Raw genomic sequence first — 23,479 nt, forward strand, 5'->3', positions numbered from 1 at the left:
GTAGTGGAGGCAGAGGATCAGCAGGGCAGCCAGGCAACTGGTATTACATAAAAGGAAATAAATATGACAGCCTACATAAAACTCTCACCTCGGGTTCACTTTAAAGAGGAACTCCAGTGAAAATAATGTAATAAAAATGTGTTTCATTTTTACAATAATTATGTATAAATGATTTAGTCAGTGTTTGCCCATTGTAAAATCTTTCCTCTCCCTGATTTACATTCTGACATTTACCACATGGTGACATTTTTACTGCTGGCAGGTGATGTCACTGGAAGGAGATGCTGCTTGCTTTTTTTTTTTTTTTTTTTGACAGTTGGAAACAGCTGTAAACAGCTGTTATTTCCCACAATGCAACAAGGATCCCACAGTGTGATGTCAGAACCATGGTCATGACATCACACTGTAGGAGGGGTTTCACCACAATATCAGCCATACATAGCCCCCTGATGATCCGTTTGTGAAAAGGAAAAGATTTCTCATGGGAAAGGGGGTATCAGCGACTGATTGGGACTTCTTACAGTCCCCTGCAATCCTTCTGGTCCCTCGAAGTCGTTCCACTCTGCTCTGTTCAGCAGCTGTGCCCTTCTGAAAGCTGGCTGACTGAGACAGACGTGAGCTACTACGCATGAGCAGGGCTGTGGAGTCGGAGTAGGAGTCGTGGAGTCGGAGTCAGGGCAATTTTGGGTACCTGGAGTCGGAGTCGGGAAAAAATGCACCGACTGACTCCTAATGAATTTAAACTGTCATTAAAATAGAAAATATGATAAAATGTTCTATTTCTCAGATAATAGTCATCATAAATAATGTATACATACAGTAATAGCTGTGCTTAGTCCACAAAAGTGAAATAAACCAATCAAAATTAGTTATATGTGCTGCTTGAATAAAGCAGTCCCCGTATTTTTAAAGTCAGATATACACATCTGATTGTGACTGTATGTATGATGTGTACACAGGAATCTCTTATATATACTAAATAACATCTATGCTGTAAGTATAAAGCCTGATGTGTAGCCGTGTCACTAATAGAGATGGTCAATGAGATGGAAATAATTCTGCGTTGATTCTGATTTATGCAAATGTACGCACTCTCTTTGCTCATGAAATCAAATAATTTGATATGTTGTTAATATTTGGTTTGGTGACTACGAATTAAATGGTACCTGGGAAGGATGAAAAGAAAAGTGTTATACATACCTGGGGCTTCTTCCAGCCCCCTTCAGGCTAATCAGTCCCTCGCTGTCCACCTCCACCACCTGGATCTTCTGCTAGGAGTCCTGGTAATTCAGCTAGTCAGCGCAGTCTGGCCGCATGCCGCTTCCACAGCCAGGAGCATTCTGCACCTGCGCAATAGTGCTGCGCAGGTGTAGTACGCTCCCGGCGGCGGAGTGTGTGCATGCGCACTACGCCAGACTGGCTCAAGTACCTGGACTCATAGCAGAAGATCCAGGTGGCAGAGGAGGACAGCGAGGGACTGATTAGCCTGAAAGGGGCTGGAGGAAGCCTCAGGTATGTATAAAACTTTAATTTCATCTGTCTCAGGCTTACTTTGTTACACAGTAGTACTATACTCTACATATGCACTCTCCACAGAGCTGCAGGGAATCCACTGAGAATGTTGTGCACATTGAACACAGAGGAGTTGTCTACCACCCATAAACCTGGTTTAGATTGTGCATGCAGAATGTGTAATAGAGGAATAATCTTCTCATTCCCCTGCAGAGTACCTGCACATCACTCTTACATGTACCCACAGTCACATTGCCTAGGGTCTGATAGATGTTCTTTGTTCCGGCCTCTACCTTTTACAAGTACTCTTACCAAGGACTAGTTTTAGTCTATGACTAAAAGGAATAAATATGGCAGTCTACATATCCTTCTCACTTCAGTTGTCTTTTAAAACTCCTAAGAGTTGGCAGTTAAGAGACAAATTTCATGTTTCATACTTTTAATCAACAAGATTGTAATATGCAAATTAGAGGAGTCGTAGTCGAGGAGTCGGAGTCGGTGGAATCCTAAACTGAGGAGTCGGAGTCGGTGGATTTTTGTACTGACTCCACAGCCCTACTCATGAGTGGCCCTGCACCTCCTTCATGGCGAGCATTCAGCACATGCACAGATGCAAATTTTACAAACTGTGCAATCGCAGAACGCTTCCGTACGCGTGATCAGGAGGCAAGTGTGGCTGGGGACTGTGCATGCAGCTTTTGGATGGGCTCAGCTGCTGGTCGCAGTGCAATGGATGCCTGCAGGGAACCAGAAGCACTGTAGGGGGCTGGAATAAGCCGCAGGTAAGTTAAACTGGCCACCTTTATTTCACTTTAGGTTTCCTTTAAAGCAAACCTGAAGTGTGATTTAAACAAAAAGTCAGATACTTACCCCATGGAGTTTACAATCTGGACTTGGTAGGGTGGAGACATTAAAGAGCATCTGATTCTGTATTAAAAAAAAAAAAAAACGCCCCTGGGGGGTACTCACCTCGGGTGGGGGAAGCCTCTGGATCCTATCAAGGCTTCCCCCGTCCTCCCCCGTCCCACGGGGGGCAGTGATAAAGCTCCCCGAACGGCGGGGATGCAAATATTTACCTTCCCGGCTCCAGTGCAGCCGCAGTAACGACTCTCGGCTCCGAAATAGGCGATCCCAGTTGGGTCCACTCTACTGCGCAGGCGCAAATCTACTGTGCAGTAGAGCAGACCCGGTAGAGATCGTCTATTTCCAAGCGGAGAGCCGCAACAGCTCCACCCGCTGGAGCCAGGGAAGGTAAATATTGCACAGCCTGACAAATTGTCAGCTGTGCCTTCCGAGGGGCAGACAGAGACCACCGTGGGACGGAGGAGGACAGGGGAAGCCTCGATAGGATCCAGAGGCTTTCTCCTCTCGACGTGAGTACCCCCAGGGACATTTTTCTTTATACAGAGTCTCTTTAAAAAGAGGAATTATAAACTAAAAAAAAAATAAAAAAAAAAAATAAAAAAAAAAAAAATCACTGCCAGCAGGTAGCTTATGTCCACTCTATCGAAGAAAACCTGGTATTTCTAGCATTGAAATTCAGCATTTCCTAGCATTTCATCATTAAATGTAAAAGTCCTAAAAATATGGTAAAAATGGCGCCCTATGTGTGTGTGTATGGGGAGTAGTGCAGAGGTTTACCGCACCTCCTGGCACCAGCCTCTGTTTTGCTGCACAGCGGCTTGTTCCATAGTACTGGTCAGTGCATGCTCAGTATGTCCATGGGAGTATGCGCGCAGTCCTGCAGGAAGACGTACCCGGCGCGCATGCTGTCTGACCCGGACATTCCACACTCCGCACGTACAGTATATGCACTTGGGGACCTTCTGACAGCGCGCCCCGCCACCCTCAAGTCCAGTGCGAGCACGCATGAGGTATGTCTTCCCACGGGACTGCGTGAATACCATTGCGGACATACTGAGCATGCGCTGACCAGGACTTCGGAACGGGCTGCTCTGCAGGAAAACGGAGGCTGACGTCGGGGTAAGGGAGGTGTAGTAAGCCTCTGCACCACTCCCCGTACACACACACACACACACACACACACACACACACACACATTTTTGCACCAAGGTATCCTTTAAGGTGCAAGCCCCACCCATCTCATGACACTGGTCCACAGCTGTATAAATCAAGGCTTGTGCGCTTAGCCCCAATGGTTCACGAGATGGAGCCATAAGATCTCTTCACTTTGCCTTTGAGATTAGCCTTTGATATTTCCTGATCACCAACCTAGCGGATGCCAAATGAATCAATGGTCACCACATACGTTATGCTAATCTTACGCATCGATCATCATCATATCAGCCCCACCGATCGGTCCACTGCAGGGGAGATGCATTGGTAGACAGATTGCCGCCCTGGCTCCACATTGGATTGCAAAAGACCAATGGGAATCATCTCTCCCCAGAAAGGGTTCGCTTTGGCATATTTTGTGCGGTGGACCAAAGAGAATCCTCCTAGCTGGAAGGTAGGATTCCTATTAGTTTGATGCAACCCATAAGGGGTGCCTCATATGCTTCTGTCGGGGCTCCGATTTGTAAACTGCATTACTCCCCTGCAGTGGACCTGAGCGGCGATGTAACCGAAATAACATGGCAGCAAGTGATCCTTAAAAACTGCGCTGATGAATATTCCTGTACGTGAAACACAGTTCGATGGGGAGTTCCTTGCTACAAGATGATGTCAAGTACCCCTTTACATGCATACATTTATTAACAGTATACAAGTGGAACTCTAAAAATCAGAATATCATACAAAAGTCCATTTATTTTAGTAATTCAACTAAAAAGATGAAGGTAATATATGAAATAGACTCATTACATGCAAAGCGAGACATTTCAAGCCTTTGTTATAATGTTGATGATTATGACTTACAGCTTATGAAAACCCCAAAATCAAAATCTCAGATCATTAGAATATTGTGAAAATGTTCGATATTCTAGGCTCAAAGTGCCAGACTCTAAACAGCTAATTCATCCAAAACACCTGCAAAGGGTTCCTATTTCATAAATTAGTTTCAGCTTTTAAGGTGAATTACTGAAATAAATGGTCTTTTGCCCAATAGTCTAATTTTTCAAGTTTCACCTGTACCTTTACTGTATAAATTCACTAGAAGACAACAAAGCGCTAAAATAAGGTCACGGCCCGCACCTCTGATGAGGCCCTCCAGTTTTGGGAGAAACAGCTGTTAGGTGACAGCAGAGCAGTTGGATGCCATCCTGACCCTTTGCTATCAGGGCTGTGGAGTTGAAGTTGAGGAATCAGAGCAATTTTGGGCACCTGGAGTTGTAGACGGTGGTTTCAATAAACTGAGAAGTTGGAGTCGGATGATTTTTGTACAAACTCCACAGCCCTGGTAAGTATTAGAATAAGGCAGTGATTTGCAAACTTGGCTCTCCAGCTGTTAAGGAACTACAAGTCCCACAATGCATTTGCCTTTATTAATCATGACTGTGGCTGTCAGACTTCTGCAATGCATTGTGGGACTTATAGTTCCTAAACAGCTGGAGAGCCAAGTTTGTAGATCACTGGACTAAGGAGTCGGAGTCAAGGAGTCAGAGCAATTTTGGGTACTTGGGTCGGTGGTTTCATAAACCGAGGAGTCAGATGATTTTTGTACCGGCTCCACAGCCCTGTTTGTCATTCCCCACAACATCTTAGACATGCAAGTACATTGCATGCCAGCACTGCTTCGCTCCACTCTATTATCACTTATAATTTCCTAAAACACAAAATTCATATGTTGTAAAGTTGATTATGTAATTATCTTTAGCAAGACTAAGTACCCCCTGAACACAACAGAAGTACCCCGTGGGGCGAAGCAGCTAAAAAGGGCACACAGCGTGTTCATTCATTTGGGCACGGCCATAGCCCACAGTATAATTACTGGCTATGGCGGCGCCAGAGTAGTAAATTAGGCGCTGAGCATACGATATCAAGCACGGAGCCTCCTCATGGAAATGGCTGCTGCTTACCCGCTCTCCCAGCGCGCCTCCTCATGGACATAGCTGCTGCTCTCCCAGCGAGCCTCCTCATGGACATAGCTGCTGCTCTCCCAGCGAGCCTCCTCATGGACATAGCTGCTGCTCTCCCAACGAGCCTCCTCATGGACATAGCTGCTGCTCTCCCAGCGAGCCTCCTCATGGACATAGCTGCTGCTCTCCCAGCGCGCCTCCTCATGGACATAGCTGCTGCTCTCCCAACGAGCCTCCTCATGGACATAGCTGCTGCTCTCCCAGCGAGCCTCCTCATGGACATAGCTGCTGCTCTCCCAGCGAGCCTCCTCATGGACATAGCTGCTGCTCTCCCAGCGAGCCTCCTCATGGACATAGCTGCTGCTCTCCCAGCGCGCCTCCTCATGGACATAGCTGCTGCTCTCCCAGCGAGCCACCTCATGGACATAGCTGCTGCTCCCTCGCTCTCCCAGCGAGCTTCCTCATGGACATAGCTACTGCTCTCCCAGCGAGCCTCCTCATGGACATAGCTCCTGCTGACCCGCTTTCCCAGCGAGCCTGCTCATGGAAATGGCTGCTGCTTACCCACTCTCCCAGCGAGCCTCCTCATGGACATAGCTGCTGCTCACCCGTTCTCCCAGCGAGCCTCCTCATGGACATAGCTGCTGCTCCCCCGCTCTCCCAGCAACCCTTCTCATGGACATAGCTGTTGCTCTCCCAGCGAGTCTTCTTATGGACATAGCTCCTGCTCACCCGCTCTCTCAGCGCACCTCCTCATGGACATGGCTGCTGCTCTCCCAACGAGCCTCTTCATGGACATAGCTGCTGCTCTCCCAGCGAGCCTCCTCATGGACATAGCTGCTGCTCTCCCAGCGAGCCTCCTCATGGACATAGCTGCTGCTCTCCCAGCGAGCCTCCTCATGGACATAGCTGCTGCTCTCCCAGCGAGCCTCCTCATGGACATAGCTGCTGCTCTCCCAGCGAGCCTCCTCATGGACATAGCTGCTGCTCTCCCAGCGAGCCTCCTCATGGACATAGCTGCTGCTCTCCCAGCGAGCCTCCTCATGGACATAGCTGCTGCTCTCCCAGCGAGCCTCCTCATGGACATAGCTGCTGCTCTCCCAGCGAGCCTCCTCATGGACATAGCTGATGCTCTCCCAGCGAGCCTCCTCATGGACATAGCTGATGCTCTCCCAGCGCGCCTCCTCATGGACATAGCTGCTGCTCTCCCAGCGAGCCTCCTCATGGACATAGCTGCTGCTCTCCCAGCGAGCCTCCTCATGGACATAGCTGCTGCTCTCCCAGCGAGCCTCCTCATGGACATAGCTGCTGCTCTCCCAGCGAGCCTCCTCATGGACATAGCTGCTGCTCTCCCAGCGAGCCTCCTCATGGACATAGCTGCTGCTCTCCCAGCGAGCCTCCTCATGGACATAGCTGCTGCTCTCCCAGCGAGCCTCCTCATGGACATAGCTGCTGCTCTCCCAGCGAGCCTCCTCATGGACATAGCTGCTGCTCTCCCAGCGAGCCTCCTCATGGACATAGCTGCTGCTCTCCCAGCGAGCCTCCTCATGGACATAGCTGCTGCTCTCCCAGCGAGCCTCCTCATGGACATAGCTGCTGCTCTCCCAGCGAGCCTCCTCATGGACATAGCTGCTGCTCTCCCAGCGAGACTCCTCATGGACATAGCTGCTGCTCTCCCAGCGAGCCTCCTCATGGACATAGCTGCTGCTCTCCCAGCGAGCCTCCTCATGGACATAGCTGCTGCTCTCCCAGCGAGCCTCCTCATGGACATAGCTGCTGCTCTCCCAGCGAGACTCCTCATGGACATAGCTGCTGCTCCCCCGCTCTCCCAGCGAGCCTCCTCATGGACATAGCTGCTGCTCCCCCAGCGAGCCTCCTTATGGACATAGCTGCTGCTCCCCCAGCGAGCCTCCTTATGGACATAGCTCTTGCTCACCCGCTCTCTCAGCGCGCCTCCACATGGACATAGCTGCTGCTCTCCCAGCGCGCCTCCTCATGGACATAGCTGCTGCTCTCCCAGCGAGCCTCCTCATGGACATAGCTGCTGCTCTCCCAGCGAGCCTCCTCATGGACATAGCTGCTGCTCTCCCAGCGAGCCTCCTCATGGACATAGCTGCTGCTCTCCCAGCGAGACTCCTCATGGACATAGCTGCTGCTCCCCCGCTCTCCCAGCGAGCCTCCTCATGGACATAGCTGCTGCTCCCCCAGCGAGCCTCCTTATGGACATAGCTCCTGCTCACCCGCTCTCTCAGCGAGCCTCCTCATGGACATAGCTGCTGCTCTCCCAGCGAGCCTCCTCATGGACATAGCTCCTGCTCACCCGCTCTCTCAGCGAGCCTCCTCATGGACATAGCTACTGCTCCCCCGCTCTCCCAGCGAGCCTCCTCATGGACATAGCTGCTGCTCTCCCAGCGAGCCTCCTCATGGACATAGCTGCTGCTCTCCCAGCGAGCCTCCTCATGGACATAGCTGCTGCTCTCCCAGCGAGCCTCCTCATGGACATAGCTGCTGCTCCCCCGCTCTCACAGCGAGCCTCCTCATGGACATAGCTGCTTCTCTCCCAGCGAGCCTCCTCATGGACATAGCTGCTGCTCTCCCAGCGAGCCTCCTCATGGACATAGTTGCTGCTCTCCTAGCGAGCCTCCTCATGGACATAGCTGTTGCTCACCCGCTCTCTCAGCGAGCCTCCTTATGGACATATTATGCAGGAGAACAGAGGCGCCAAAAGGATAAAAGGAAGCTAAATGAGCTTAAAAAAACCAAAGTCTTGGTAAATAGAGGAGGTAGTGGTGGACTTACCTCCTCCAAGTAGACACACAACGACTGTAGTAAAGACAGTCAATATATTTTATTTATGAACTCCAAATATGCAACGCGTTTTGCAGGTTTGATCAGGCAATAACAACGGAGCAATAGCATATGTGGTCAGTAGAAGAGCCAGGCACCTCTGTGATTGTGTGTTTTTGTGTGTGTTATTTCCTCATGGACATAGCTGCTGCTCCCCCACTCTTCCAGCAAGCCTCCTCATGGACATAGCTGTTGCTCTCCCAGCAAGCCTTCTCATGGACATAGCTGCTGTTCACCCGCTCTCCCAGCAAGCCTCCTCATAGACATAGCTGCTGCTCACCTGCTCTCCCAGCGAGCCTCCTCACCAGGAGAAACACAGCTGCCTTGTACCAGCTCTCTGATCTGTGGAACAGAGCCATTGCTGCTTTGCAGTGGCTCATGGATCGGCTACATCCGTTGCCCCTTTTACATGTATTGCCCCGTGGGGTGTGTTTACCACATATGGAGAACTTGCATTGTAGAAGTACCCCATGGGGCGAAGCAGCTAAAAAGGGCACACAGCGTGTTCATTAATTTGGGTACGGCCATAGCCCACAGTATAATTACTGGCTATGGCGGCGCCAGGGTAGTAAATTAGGCGCTGGGCATACGATATCAAGCAGGGAGCCTCCTCACGGACATAGCTGCTGCTTACCCGCTCTCCCAGCCAGCCTCCTCATGGACATAGCTGCTGCTCCCCCGCTCTCCCAGCCAGCCTCCTCATGGACATAGCTGCTGCTCACCCGCTTTCTCAGCGAGCCTCCTCATGGACATAGCTGCTGCTCACCCGCTTTCCCAGCGAGCCTCCTCATGGACATAGCTGCTGCTCACCCGCTCTCCCAGCAAGCCTTCTCATGGACAAAGTTGCTGCTCACCCGTTCTCCCAGCAAGCTTACTCATGGACATAGCTGCTGCTCACCCGTGGGGTATGTTTACCACATATGGAGAACTTGCATGGTAGTGCACACATACAAAGACATGCTGGGTCTAGAATTATAAACCTTGAGCACCTAAGTGTGCATAGTAGCAGATGCTGGGTCATGATGAGTCGAGCACACCTACAAAGCCTACTTGTTAAAGTGAACCTCCGGATTAAAAATCGACTCAGCAGCACTGAAAAGGCCTGGTGTTTCTTTAACAGTTTCACAGCATCATAACTTTGTTTCTCTTATACAAGCCTCATTTTTAGCTGCACAGAAGAAAACTGCCCGGGCTTTTTTCCCCTGATGCTGTGCACAGCATGATGGGATTTCTGATGTTGTTGCTCTCGTTCTGCTGTTTTGGTGCAATGTGGTTTTTTTTACATTTTGAATTTGACATTTGAAGCCTAGTGTGTGCAGCGGGGAGGGGTTATCAGGACACAGGACAGTTGGAACTGTGTCTCCTGCTCCTTGTCACCTCCTTTCAACCAAAAAGATGGCTGCCCCCATGACAAAGATGGCAGCCCCCATGGATCACAAACATTTGCCTGTTCTTTTAAAACAGGGTGGGTAAAAAATTATATTACCTATCTATTCTAATTAACATAACTAATGTAACTTAATGACAGTATGTTTGTTTAGGCTGAAGTTCCCCTTTAATAATGGGACACGTTGAGTCTAGTAGTGCACATCTACAGAGTTCATGTTTGCAGTTAGGGAAAACCCCAAAAAGAGCCTGTGTATGTAATATAGAACATGCTGACTCTTGAAGTGCACACTAATAGAGTATACTTGTGTGCATGCTAGTACATGCTGTGGCTTGTAGTGCAAACCTAGAAAATATGCTGTATCTTGTAGTGCGTTTGTGTGTATACTGTAGAGCAGCATTTCCCAGTGTTCCACAACACATTCATGTGTCGCAGCAGCCTCGGGTATGTGTTGCCTTCCCGCTCTCTCCCTGCACCTCTCTCTGCCTCCACTCCGTGTAGTTAGAGCAGGGCTACAAGAAAATGGCAGCCGATGTCCACAAACGTGGACGTCAGTGGCCATTTTGTTGTAGCCCTGCTCTAATTATACACGGAGTGGAGACAGAGCGGGGCGCTGAAGAGACGTCATCGCTGGAATCCATGGAGCTGAGTGAGTGAGTGAGCCGCGGCCGCCCCTGCTCCTTCTACCTATGGCACTTTACATACTTAACTACCATGAGACTGCTCCACTCCCAAGGGCGTGGCCGCGGCAGCAGCCCCAGGACCGCCTAACGCTGATTGGCGTCAAGTCCTGGGGCTGCAGTTTGCAGATCACGCGCAGGATGCGCCCGCATCTCCTGCTCGTGGCAGCGGGGCTCCGCCCCCTCTTCAGTCTCTGAGCGGCGCTCGCAAGACTGTAAGATGGCGTAATCGCCGTCTATTTACATGTATAGCGCTGCAATCGGCAGCAGCGCTGTACTGGGGACAGCCGTGTGTGTGTGTGTGGGGGGGGGGGGCGCGATCAGACTCCACCACCAGAGAGCTGTTGGTGGGGGGAAAGGGGGGGGGGGGGAAATCACTCGTCTGCTGTGTTGTGCGGCCCTGCAGCTTGGCCTTAAAGCTGCAGTGGCCAATTACAGAAAAACCAGCCTGGTCTTTTGGGGGGTTTAGCACTGTGGTCCTCAAGTGGTTAAACTGCAGGCACCTACATACCTATGCTGAGGGCACCTGCAACTGACTTCCTATACTGGTGGTACCTATGCTTGGCTTCCTATATTGAGAGTACATACACCTGACTTCCTATACTGGGGTCACCTATACCTGGCTAACTAACTACCTACCTATACTGAGTCTGAGGTTTTTTTTTTCCGGGTGGGGGGTGCACCACAGCTAAAAACGCGCAGTGCAAATTGTCAGCGCTGTGCGAACATTCCCAATGGGGGGTGGTTGATATGTCACGGAGATCTGAGCATTTGGCGTCATATGTCACAACTTCAAAAAGTTTGGGAACCACCACAGTAGGGCATGCTAAGTGACAAGTCTACTTTAGAGGATCCGGCAGAAAACCTCATATGGAATAGTTCTACAATCACAGCACCCAGGCATTGTGAATGGACAAATAGTGTGGGTGTAGCTTGCTACAACCTAACCCATAAGTGCGAGATGGTTCTGTCCACCCAATCAAGTTAGTGGAATTTCCCTATGAGGTTTCCTGCTGGGTCCCTGATGTTGTAGGTCAGGCTTTCTCAACCAGGGTTCCCTGGAAATCCAGGGTTCCTTGAGTACTCTGCAGGGGTTCCTTGGCAATTTTTCCCATCGTGGGGGAAGTATAATAGAGCACATTATAATAGGTGGTACTTCAACAAGAAGCACTAAATTGAGGGGTCAGGAGACAGTATAATGAGTGGCACTGTAATAGGGCATAGTGAAATAAACAGCCACACATACTTTTAAAGACCATGCCTCCTGCACAATAAATGCAGGAGTTCCTCAAGATCAAAATATTGTTTGCAGGGGTTCTTTGAGATCCCAAAGTTATTTGCAGGGTTCCTCCAGTGTAGAAAGGTTGAGGAAGGCTGTTGTAGGTACACATGTAGAGCCTTATTTTGAAGTGCACACACACACACAGAACCTATGCTATGTGAGTACACTGGGACACACTAAGCTATGTAGTGCACACACCAAAAGGCTAAGCACTAATAGTAGGACATGATGAGTCTTGTAGTGCAAACAAACAGATATCATGTTTACAGGTAGTGCAATCCCTAAAGAGTCTGTATATGTAAAGTAAAACGTGTGTACGTGTACGTGTTTTCTTGTTGTGCACACCTAGAAAGCATATATATGGATTGTGGAGCATGTTGAATCTTGTAGTGCAATTAGAACCTGTGTGTATACTGGGGCATGCTAAGCTTCCTAGTGCACAAATATAGAACCTACGTGTATACTGGGGCAAGCTAAGCTTTGTAGTGCACACATACAGAGCCTATGTGTATACTGGAATAAACATACATATATCCAGGCACATCGCCTCTAGTTAGGACATTAAATAAATTATTAGGGAAAGGGAGGTGCTGAAGGGGGTGTGGCTAGAAAACAGCAAAAATCTATTAACCCTTCGCACACTCACATGCAAATGTTCAAACAATTGCATTCACAGATTCACTCATCCAGGCACAACTGTTATCCCTACAGCTAAATTAAAAGCCAGGGTTTTAGTTCACAGAAGAATGCATTCTTATGCTTAATCACCTATACTGCGCAGAAGTACCCAGGTAAACATAGGTGTCCTAACTCTGGCCCTGTAACATGCATAGTGCAGACATGCAAACACATTCATTGCATCAAACCTATCAATGGATTAGGAGCACACATCCTAACTTCCTCCTTTTTATGTGTATACTGGGGCATGCTAAACTTTGTAGTGCACAAATACTGTGGCATGCAAAGCTTTGTAGTGCACACATACTGGGCCATGCTAAGATGCGCCCATACAAAGCCAATGTATGCATAGGGGTGCATGACTGATGTTGTAGTGCACATACACGGAGCCTATGTGCATACACTGGGACATGCTAAGCTATGTAGTGCACACATAGAGCCCATGTGTGTATATTGGAGCATGCTGGGTCCTGTAGTGCAGTTAGCGTTACCTGAGTAGGGGTAAAGGGACACCGCCCAGCGAACAGTCAGAGCCAGCAGCACACACACAGCTGTCAATGCCCCCTCCATGCCTTTCTTCCAGCTCACTTCACCTGCCGTACGTCATCCGCCTGAGCCAGCGCCACATCATCACTCAGCCTCAGCTTCCTCGTCACTATGGCAACGGGCAATTACCTTCCCATCGAAAGGTAGGACTGCCCAGTAAGCGGCGTTGCCTTCTCAGGATGACACATCAGCAGCAAAGGCTGAGAATATCGTCAGACCGTCAGTTTTTTTTCTCATCGGCAAGGACTGCCCTCATCTAATATGGCGCCCGCCAGCATCACACTCATTCAGGACCAGGCATTTGCCCTCAATAAATATGGCGTCTAGCATGATACGTGTGGTGATTTCTGAGCATAGCTTACAGAGAAAGTTTAGGCAGACTAGAAGTACCAGCTAACTCTATTTTCGTAAGTCTGTAACCCAAGTAGCTCGTACGTTTAGTGTCCGAAACATGCAAATAACTGTGTACAGCTATGTAAATGTGTGCAAAAGTACTATAAGCCAGACTTTCTGTATGATGCTCTGCATGTATATTAATGGGTGCATGCAGAAAAATATTAATGGGTGCATGCAGAAAAATGAAAATGTTTTGAATCAAAGGATAACAAGCTCTAAAGGTGGGTGCAGACCACGCAATTTTCTTAGGAAATAGTGTACGATAGACTACACAATATAGTATACACATAAACATATGATTATGGTAGAGATTAGATTGTGAGCACTCTGAGGAACAGTTAGTGCCAAGACAATATAATAATAATAATGGCAGTATTTGTATAGCGCCTTTCTCCTGTCGGACTCAAAGCGCTTGCGAGGCAGCCACTAGAGCGCACTAAGTAGGCAGTAGCAGTGTTAGGGAGTCTTGCCCAATGAACTCCTTACTGAATTACTGGCTTACTGAACAGGCAGAGCCGAGATTCGAACCCAGGTCTCCCATGTCAGAGGCAGAGCCCTTAACCAGTACACCATCCAGCCACTGTACTCTGTACAGCGCTGCGGAAGATGTTGGCGCTTGCTAAATAATAAAACCCTAACTGTCCCTGCGTCATCCTGTCCCTGTGTCTGTGTTTTTTTGCTATTGCGCATGTGCGCAGCACGAACAGCCGTTGGGATAGGAGGACGGGGCCAGGGATCCCAGGCGTACGGGTGCGCGCATGTGCACTGACTGGCGGCGGTTTGGAGAGACCTAGAGCCTGTTTTTAAATGGGCTTAGGTCATCTACAGTAGTATAAATAATAATAGTGCTGTAAGTGCCATCGCTGTTATAAAGTGAACTAAAAGGAAAAAAACCTGTTTAACTTACCTGGGGGTTCTACCATCCTTCTGCAGCCGTTCCTGTGCCTGCGCCGTCACTCTGCAATGCTTCGGTCCCATGCTGAGCAGGATGAGTCAACGGCCACGCACGAAAACTTGCACACATAGTTTACGTGATGCAACCTGGTGCGCCAGAAGTATTAAAACCTCTGCATTCCCGATGCAAAGTCTGCAACGCGTAACTGCATGATCCGTGCCTACTGCACTGATTATGCAGTAATGCAAGTCATTGGGTGACACAGTAAGTAAGTGTGCACAATGGGAGCGCAATGCGATGCGGCGTGCATGCATGGACCAATGGGAATCCTAGTGATGTACTTTCTGCTCAGCAGGGACTACATCACAAGCTGGGGGGCAAGCCTATGCATATGCACTGTGGTGCATTAATATTAAGCCTAATTTCTGCAATGTGCGCATCACAAAGCTCAAGTGTAAAACTGGCCTGGAAGAGACGAGTAGGGATGGTCAATGAGGTGCAAATTAGATTGAGTTTATGCAATTGTTTATGCAAACTTATGCAGCCTGAAAATAGACCAATCAAGCATTGCCACTGGAGGATTTGATTGGTCCATTTTCAAGCTGTATACATTTGCATTAAAAAAATTGCATAATTCTCAACAAACATTAACTAATTTGCATCTCACTAACCATCCTTACAAGGAGTCAGGATCAAGGAGAAACTGAGGAGTTGGAGTTAAAGAATGTATCCACTGACTCCACAGCCCTACCCTGGATGTCCCCTCAGTATTAGGCCCCTTCATATAGGTAGCCAAATATATCCCCAGAATTAGACCCCCCAGTATAGGAAGCTAAATGTTCCCCTAGTATTAGCCCCTCTCTGTATAGGTAGTATTATCCCCCCCCCCCCCCCCCAGTATAGATAGCGAAACGAGTATTATCTTCCCCAGTAAAGGTAGCCAATTGTGCCCTAGTATCATCACCTAGTAGATCAGCAATCAGGAAACATGCTGGGATAAGTATCTCTCGCCTGCCCTTGTGCCACCAACGATCGCTGTCCCCTTTCTGCTGTACCCCAGCCCCATGACATCAGCAAGTTGGAACCTGGTCCATTCGGCAGTACGAGGCTGGCTGCGGTACTGCACAGAGGAGACAGTAATTGTCAGTGGAACGAGGACAGGTGAGAGATACCCTAGCACGCATCTTGTTTGCTGAGCTATGCATGCCACTCTGCATGGGTACTTTGTTCTACTTGGAAAGCACAGACAATATGACTGTCAGAAGTCGAAGAAGTTTAGATGGACCCTTTACTAGCACAGTGGGCAGCAGGAGATTTGGAAAACGAATCCTATGACATCCATACATTTTTCTTACCTCACCTGTAGCCTTCGAATCACTGCCTCCTTTGGTCACCTGCTCTGCAGTCCTCTCTAACCACACGTCTGGTAGGGATGGCCCTGCCTTGGAGAAGTCACAGAGAAGCATGTGATCAGATTGATTAGCTGATCGATTTGTAAGGTTCTGATTTGCTGTGATGCCTTCCTGGTTTAAAGCATGACGATGGCCAGCAAATCAGAGCCCTACAAATCAGCTGATCAAACTGATCACATGTTTCTCTATGACCTCTCATAGGCTGGGCCATCCCTTATGTCTGGCTGTGCCTGTGTTTTATTTTAGGGAAGTCATGCTTGATGCACTGGAGTTTCCAAACTTCCACCTATTAGCCTCCGTGGAGCATCACAACACTTTGCTGACTTCCCGGTCCCCTTAGCACCTACAATTATTGCCACGAAGAATACAACCCACATACCCTTGGCCAAAGCCAATTAATATTAAATGGAGGGCTCTAGCCTCATTTACAGGGTGATTGACAACACCCTCTTTGTTAATCCATGTGTGGGGACCGGCACTTCCATAAACGATGTACAAAAACTTTCAATACAAAAAAAAAACACTAGTCAACATTTTGGAACACGGGTCCCTTTTTCAGGGCAACCATGAAGTAACATGAATCAAGTGCTACAGGGAGGCAACAATTAGAGGGCAGCAAGAGGCAGCTCCCCTCCTCCCCCTCTCTAGATGCGCTTCACTCACTTGCTCTCAGCGTTCCAGCGATGGGATCTCCATCATCCTGTATCCGTGGCTACAGTGGTGCCACATGTGACCTGTTACAAGCTGCCTGGTCACATGTAGACAGAGAAGAAACAGGACTTCACTTGTGGCTGGTGATCCCATCGCTAATCAGCTGAGAGCGGGTGAGTGATGCGGTGCCGGTGCAGCACATACCCAGCATCCTGCGGATCACATGGAGGTGCTCTCTTGGAATACGCAGGGGGAGGTAAGTGTGGCAGTGCAATGCATAGCCCAATGTGTCTCTCCTCTCCAGTCTGGCTTTGCAGACACACGTCAGGTGTAAAGTGTGTGTGTGGGGGGGGGTGGAGGGGGGGCATGGTGTCCTCACAATCAGGGCCGGTTTAAGCAACAATGGGGCCCCAGGGCAAAATAAACCTGGGGGGCCCCCCCAACATATACCCCGGAACAAAAATCGGCATTGAAGGACCTTTTTTGCAGCTGGTATAACAGGGTGTGAAGTCCCAATCGGTCGGAGCTCCACATTCTGGCTATCCCAGCCTGCATGGGGGACAAGGGGTTAAAAAGTTTCAGGAGGGGGGAACCCACAATTTTTAAAAAAAAAAATTCCAACACTCTAAACATAAAATTTTTTTGGGGAAAATAGGAAAAAATGCCAGGGATCTTCATACAGCCATATTGCGGCTGTATAGCGATCCCTGGCCAAAGCGCTGCGGCTGCGTATAGATCCCCTGGAAACACCGTCAGGAAATTTATAGCGCTTTCGTTTGATGCATGTAAAATTACACTACCGTTAGGTTTGCTACTAAAAGTGACATTTACTGCATTTAAAAGTATACTTTTTTCCTTCGAAACTTGAAAATCGATTTTCTCAAAAACTATAAAGTCTTTTTGAAAAATAGTTTTTTCCTCTTATTCCTAATGATCTCCTTAACATATCCTGCAAATTTAGGGTTTCTAGCATTTAAGGTGGATTTGCTATTAACCATTAAAGTCGGCAGGTTTTTAAATGTGTATTTTTTTTCCTTTGAAACTTTAAAATCGATTTTCTCAAAAACTATAAGGCCGATTTGAAAAAATTTTTTTCCCTCTTGTAGCCACTGGGGGCCCCTACAAGCTCTGGGGCCCTGGGGCAGCTGCCTCCTTTGCCTTAATGGTAGCGCCGGCCCTGCTCACAATATATTAATGTATTGCTTCAGGCAGCAAAAAGTCTAGCACCGGCCCTGAGGGCAATTAGGTCTTTCAGTGTATCTACCACAGAGGCATCATTACATTAAATCACAAATGTGCCAACAATATAGCACAGATGGCAGAGTGCTGTGCAGGTGGCCCACTGTCAAAGTACCAGTACAATAGGAATTATTTATTTATGCCAATAAGGGGGATATACAGCTTGTGTAGTTAGATCTAGAAGACTTTACATAAACTGTACATAAACTTGGAACTCTCTCCATAATCTTCAACATTTGAATGGACAGGAAATTCTGTTTTGTTTGTTTTTTTAAATATTTTTTTCAAAGCAGTCTGTATGCAAAAGTTCTAATTTGATTTTCTTTCTATTGAACCATTCTAACTCTTTCTGCTTATTGAAGTATAAAAGTTGTTTTTTGATCCCGCAGGGCCTTTGGTGTAGAGCTTATCCTGCAAGAATAATGTCACCATCCTCATGCAATATCACTCCGCCCCGTGTATGAGTGACAGATAATTTGTACCAAGGGCACAAAAGTGAATCTGTCTCTGGAATGGAATCTCACATCAGCTACAAATTAACTGTAAGTATGTTATAAGCATATTACCCCCACTTGCAGGTCACAGAGTGACATAAAGCGACTACTGTACACAACTCCACACGATACGATACTGAATGACTTTCACCAGCGGGTTTAATCACTAAAGAGACACAAGTGCCCTGCGTAATACACCAAGGCTGGAAGCGAAAGGACCACTATGGCAAAAAAAGTAAGCAGTCAAAAATGCATACGTTTTTATGCATACAGTACAGTATATGCCTTGAGTGTGGGAGGACATTTTGGTCAGGTGATAGATATGCACGTCTCTGATTTGCTAGTCATGATCATGTGCTAAAGCAGGATGTGATCACAGCAAATCAGAGCTTTGCAAATCTATCAGCTGATCAAACAAATCACATGCTTCTCCATTAGTTTTCCTAGACTTGACCATCACTATTTGCTACCACATATTCAGGCATTTACAAAGTTAGGTTTTTTTGTTTTAATTCGGGGAGGGAAAGGGGCTGAAAGTAGGTTGTCCTACCTTGGGCTTCAAAATGGCAAGAGATGGTCCTGGACCCATATATCAAAGTGTTGGCCCATGACCCTTCTTATGCAAAACTGCAGCATTGTTTCTTCCATATAAGATGTGTGTACATAATGGGCTCTATTCACAAAACTTCTCATAAATGATTTATCACCTAACTGATAAAAATAACGTTTCAGTACATTTACAAGCAAAATAATCGCTCAAAGTAAGTTGTTCCTGATTAACTTCATTTCAGTATTACATTTCTTACTTTACTCATATTAAATTTTTGCTCTTTGGAGGCTTAAAAATGTAACATAGATAAGGTGAAAACAGAGGTGAAAAAGCGTGGTGAATCATGCCCAATGTGCTGGCCCCCTCCTCCCTCCCTTAGTGTGGAGAAGAGACATACTGGTTCAATTGTTGGAAGTATCAACAGGATTGCTTAAAGGGACCCACAAACCACAATACCATAGAGATCATTGCAGCACTTTACGTTTTACAGTGACATCTTGTGGTTGCTTTACTATACTGCAGTTTAAAGAGACCCTGAGCAGGTTCTAAAATCATATATAACCAAGGAGCTCAGCGCTACACCCCAAAATCTGCCTGTGGTTCCCACAATCCTCCTTGAGGTCGGAGCTGCCCCTTCTAATCCAGTTCACAGTCACAAAAACCTAGAAGGTGGCGCTTCTTACAACTAGCAAATAAAACATTAATAGTCCAATGGGATAATTCCACTTCTGCCAAGGAATCTTGTAATTCACAACCTTTAATCTTGCTATCACCTTCACCAGCACCCAGGTGAACAGACACTCACCAGACAAAAAGACCTTCAATTAGGTCTATCTGCGCCTTGGGACACTTCGGGCCGTCCCCCACCGCACCGAACTGATGTTGCTGCCACTGATGTACCAGACACTCCTTATCCTTGCAGTATGGTTTCCAAACTCCCATATGGTTTTTCCTCAAAGAAAATGCCTCACATAGCATAAAACCAACGACATTTATTTGTAAAAGCATAAAAATACACTCACAGTGTTGTTTCTTTTGGATCAGCACAGAGTAATTTCTATACGGGCTCTCCCCCGTTTCGTTGGGCCCCGGCTGGCACCTGTAGTCCCTCTACTGTGATTGGAATGGGGTGCACCTCCACTTCCCACACAGTTCCGGACGTCGCTCGGGGATTCCACGTGTGTAGCTCTGCTTGTTTCCGTGTCTCACCCCGCCTTACGTGTTTCGTCATAAATGACTCATCAGAAGCTGGGGGACATGGTTTCACACAGAGCTATATACATACCCAATGTTCCCACCCCCCTAATTGTCCATCCCCTCCTCGGCCGTGTCGCTTACCGTGACGTACTGCACTGGCAAAGTTTTGCCAGTACTGTGGCGCTTCCTGCGTGCTTAGAGCATGCGCCGGTCTCACTCCACCCTCCTCAGCGGCCGATGTGATGCCGCATCTGCGCATTTACATGCGTTCCATCTACCCCCTATGCCTACGAGGGTAGGAACACCCGGATAGGATATGGTGAGAATGACACTAGACACGTTAGGGGTGGAAGGGAGGGGAGAGGAGCCCCGAGAATTCACACAAGGAGTACCCCAATGAACAGAGGTAGGGGTTTTAACAGTCCTAGAGCTAATGGGGACTATGGAGGAGAATATAATGTCCCCATTTCCAATAGATATGACCCTATCCAACAACACAGCACTTATGAACCTTTTTTAGGGGGGGGATTTGGACACGGGGGAAGGGGGGATTGGAGGAGGGGGGGTGGATGGCCAGAAGGGGGAATGGGCTACAGAAGATACCCAGGAAAAAGAGGACAAGACGAAGTGGAAGAGGAGGAGGGAGGAATAAAAAGGCGGAGAAACCTATAGGGACAGGGATATATAATTTGAGTGGCACGGAGTTGGAGCAGAGGGAAATATCATTACTTGACAAGGGTTTAAAATACGCACCGAAGAAGGGTTTGGACAAATTCTCAACGTATGTGGATATAAATAAGTTTACAAGACAGTTGCATTTGAAAAAGTACTTTGCGGGCCGCACCAATGTAAATGTGTCCAGCCAGGAATCCTCCAGATATAAGCATACCGATTTTCGTAGCAAATCCAATTTTTTCCCCCAGGACAGTGGGTATAATGCCATTGATGTGTTTAAGAACATGGTGATTGATGATATGAAACAAATTCCAGTAATGAAAAGTGGTAATGAACAGAAAATAGCACATGATATGTTGAAGGAAAAGGACCTGGTCGTTCGACCGGCTGACAAGGGAGGAGGAGTGGTGATTCTAAGCAAGGAAATGTATAATAAGGAGCTGAACAAATTGGTTGGAGACCGGGATACTTATAGCCCACTTGGAGGAAACCCCACAGCCAAACTTATGGCAGAACTTAGACATGTGCTCAAGGAAGGGTTAGACTCCGGGCTGATTACAGATTCAGAGTTTAGATTTCTCATCCCGAATACACCACGGGTGCCCATAATATATCAAGTCCCCAAGATTCATAAGAATTTGGAGGAGCCTCCGGGCAGGCCCATCATCAGCTGGATAGGGTCGGTCACCCATAGATTGGGCCAATACCTTGATTTTTTCTTGCAACCACTGGTGATGGGCCTCCCTAATGTTTTAAAAGATACCACCCACTTATTACGTACCATTGAGGGGATAGAGATGGAGGAGGGGGACATCTTGGTGACGGCTGATGTAGCCTCGCTGTATACTAATATAGGACATGAGAGAGGAAAGGAGGCAGTGGAATATTACATGAGAAAAGATGGAAGCTTTAAGGATGAGCAAATATGCTATCTCATTAAGCTTTTGGGCTTTGCTCTCAAATCAAATTATTTTTGGCACAATGGGGATTTTTACACTCAGCACAAAGGCTGCGCCATGGGGGCTAGTCATGCACCTAGTGTGGCTAACCTGTTTATGGGAAAGTGGGAAGAGGGAGTGGTACAGAACCCAGATATAAAAATCTGGTATAGATTTATTGATGATTTGTTTTTTGTTTGGAGGGGAGGGGAGAGCTCTTTAAAAAGTTTTTTGGACTCACTAAATGACAACAACCTGGGTATCTCACTGACGGCCACTAGTAGTACGGAAAAAATCCAATTTTTGGATTTGGAACTTATTGTTAAAAACAATAAGCTGTACACTATTACCTATTTCAAGCCCACAGATAGGAATGGGTACATTCCTACCAGCAGCTGCCACCATCCCCTATGGAAAAAGAACATCCCTAAGGGGCAGTTTCTGCGTATACGCAGAAACTGCACGGACGTAAGGGACTACGATTCCCAGGCTCTAGTACTCAAGAAAAGATTTTTGGAAAAGGGATATGAGGAGGAAGAACTAGAGAGGGAGATAGCCGGGGTTAGAGATAGGAACAGAGCAGACTTAGTCCATCAGTATAAGAATAGGGGAGGTAATGCCAAAACATATGAATGTGCATTTGTTACGGAATATAATGATCAGTATAGGACTCTCCAGAATATTATATATAGGCACTGGGGAGTATTGAAAACAGATCCAACATTAAGAAGTATCATTCCTGAAAAACCCAGGTTTATATACAGAAGGGCAGAAAACCTTAGAAATATGATAGTCCCAAGTTGTGTGGAGCCACCTAAAAATAGCCTTGTCCCCCGAGAGTGGCAAAAACCAGGGTTCACTCCATGCAGAACATGTGTGGCTTGTAAAGAATGTACCCCTAAGAAAATAAACAGCTTTGTGTCTTTTGCCAATGGAAAAACATTTAGGATTAGGCAGTTCATTACATGTAATGACCGCTATGTGGTCTATTTAGCCTGGTGCCCCTGTGGATGGCAATATGTGGGCCGTACCACACGCACCTTAAAGGAGCGGATGGGGGAACACAAACGCAATGTGAAAAAGGGTTTTTTAAATCATAGCCTTTCGGCACATTTTGGGGAAACCCATTCATGTGACACTAAATTGTTGTCTTTTTGTGGTATATTCAAACTGACCCCAAACTGGAGGGGGTGTAACAAACTGCGAGCCCTATCACAGGAAGAAATGAAGTGGATATTCAACCTTGGTACATTGGCACCAGGAGGTTTGAATATTGATGTTGACATAAAATGCTTTCTAGGGGAACAGTAAGATGCTACTCTATAGGGTCAGATGGGCAGCTGTGATTGTAGAATTATTATACTCTGTACTTGTGCTGATATGGGTGGATGTAGGAGGGATTTGACTATATGGTTATAGATGTTACATCACCTCTGTAAACGGAGTTTCCCGAGTTGACATTGGGCCCTGCTTTAAATATGTATAATTAGGAAAGTGCTCTTTATTAAATATTAAATTTATCAAACCTTTGTATTTTATTAGTAACTTCTTTGAGGTGCATCCCCACTTTGACCCCACAGCGCAATTCCACCCATAGCCCGCTATGTGGGTAACACACAGGAGGGATAGTTATCCAGCCTGGGTGGAGATATTTGGCCACTGTAGCGTTGGCTGCAAGCTAGGGGCAGGTGGAACGCACGAAAGTGCGCAGAAGCGACTTTAAAAACGGCGCTGAGGTGAGCGGACCACCGGCGCATGCGTGAGGCATAGGGGGTAGATGGAACGCATGTAAATGCGCAGATGCGGCATCACATCGGCCGCTGAGGAGGGTGGAGTGAGACCGGCGCATGCTCTAAGCACGCAGGAAGCGCCACAGTACTGGCAAAACTTTGCCAGTGCAGTACGTCACGGTAAGCGACACGGCCGAGGAGGGGATGGACAATTAGGGGGGTGGGAACATTGGGTATGTATATAGCTCTGTGTGAAACCATGTCCCCCAGCTTCTGATGAGTCATTTATGACGAAACATGTAAGGCGGGGTGAGACACGGAAACAAGCAGAGCTACACACGTGGAATCCCCGAGCGGCGTCCGGAACTGTGTGGGAAGTGGAGGTGCACCCCA

At 47.6% G+C, this 23,479-nt stretch overlaps 1 protein-coding gene across 1 annotated transcript in view; it reads right to left on the reverse strand.

The window, feature by feature from the left end:
• Positions 1-13,138, reverse strand: part of ALG6 (ALG6 alpha-1,3-glucosyltransferase) — a 71,224-nt gene extending 58,086 nt beyond the window's left edge. Inside the window, exon 1 of the mRNA XM_068239332.1 lies at positions 12,855-13,138. Within this exon, the coding sequence (XP_068095433.1) occupies positions 12,855-12,933 (79 nt within the window). The 5' untranslated portion in view covers positions 12,934-13,138. The remainder of the gene's footprint in view (positions 1-12,854) is intronic.
• Between the last annotated feature and the right edge of the window lie 10,341 nt (positions 13,139-23,479).

This window comes from Hyperolius riggenbachi, chromosome 6, assembly GCF_040937935.1.
Source record: "Hyperolius riggenbachi isolate aHypRig1 chromosome 6, aHypRig1.pri, whole genome shotgun sequence".
Lineage (NCBI taxonomy): Eukaryota > Metazoa > Chordata > Amphibia > Anura > Hyperoliidae > Hyperolius > Hyperolius riggenbachi.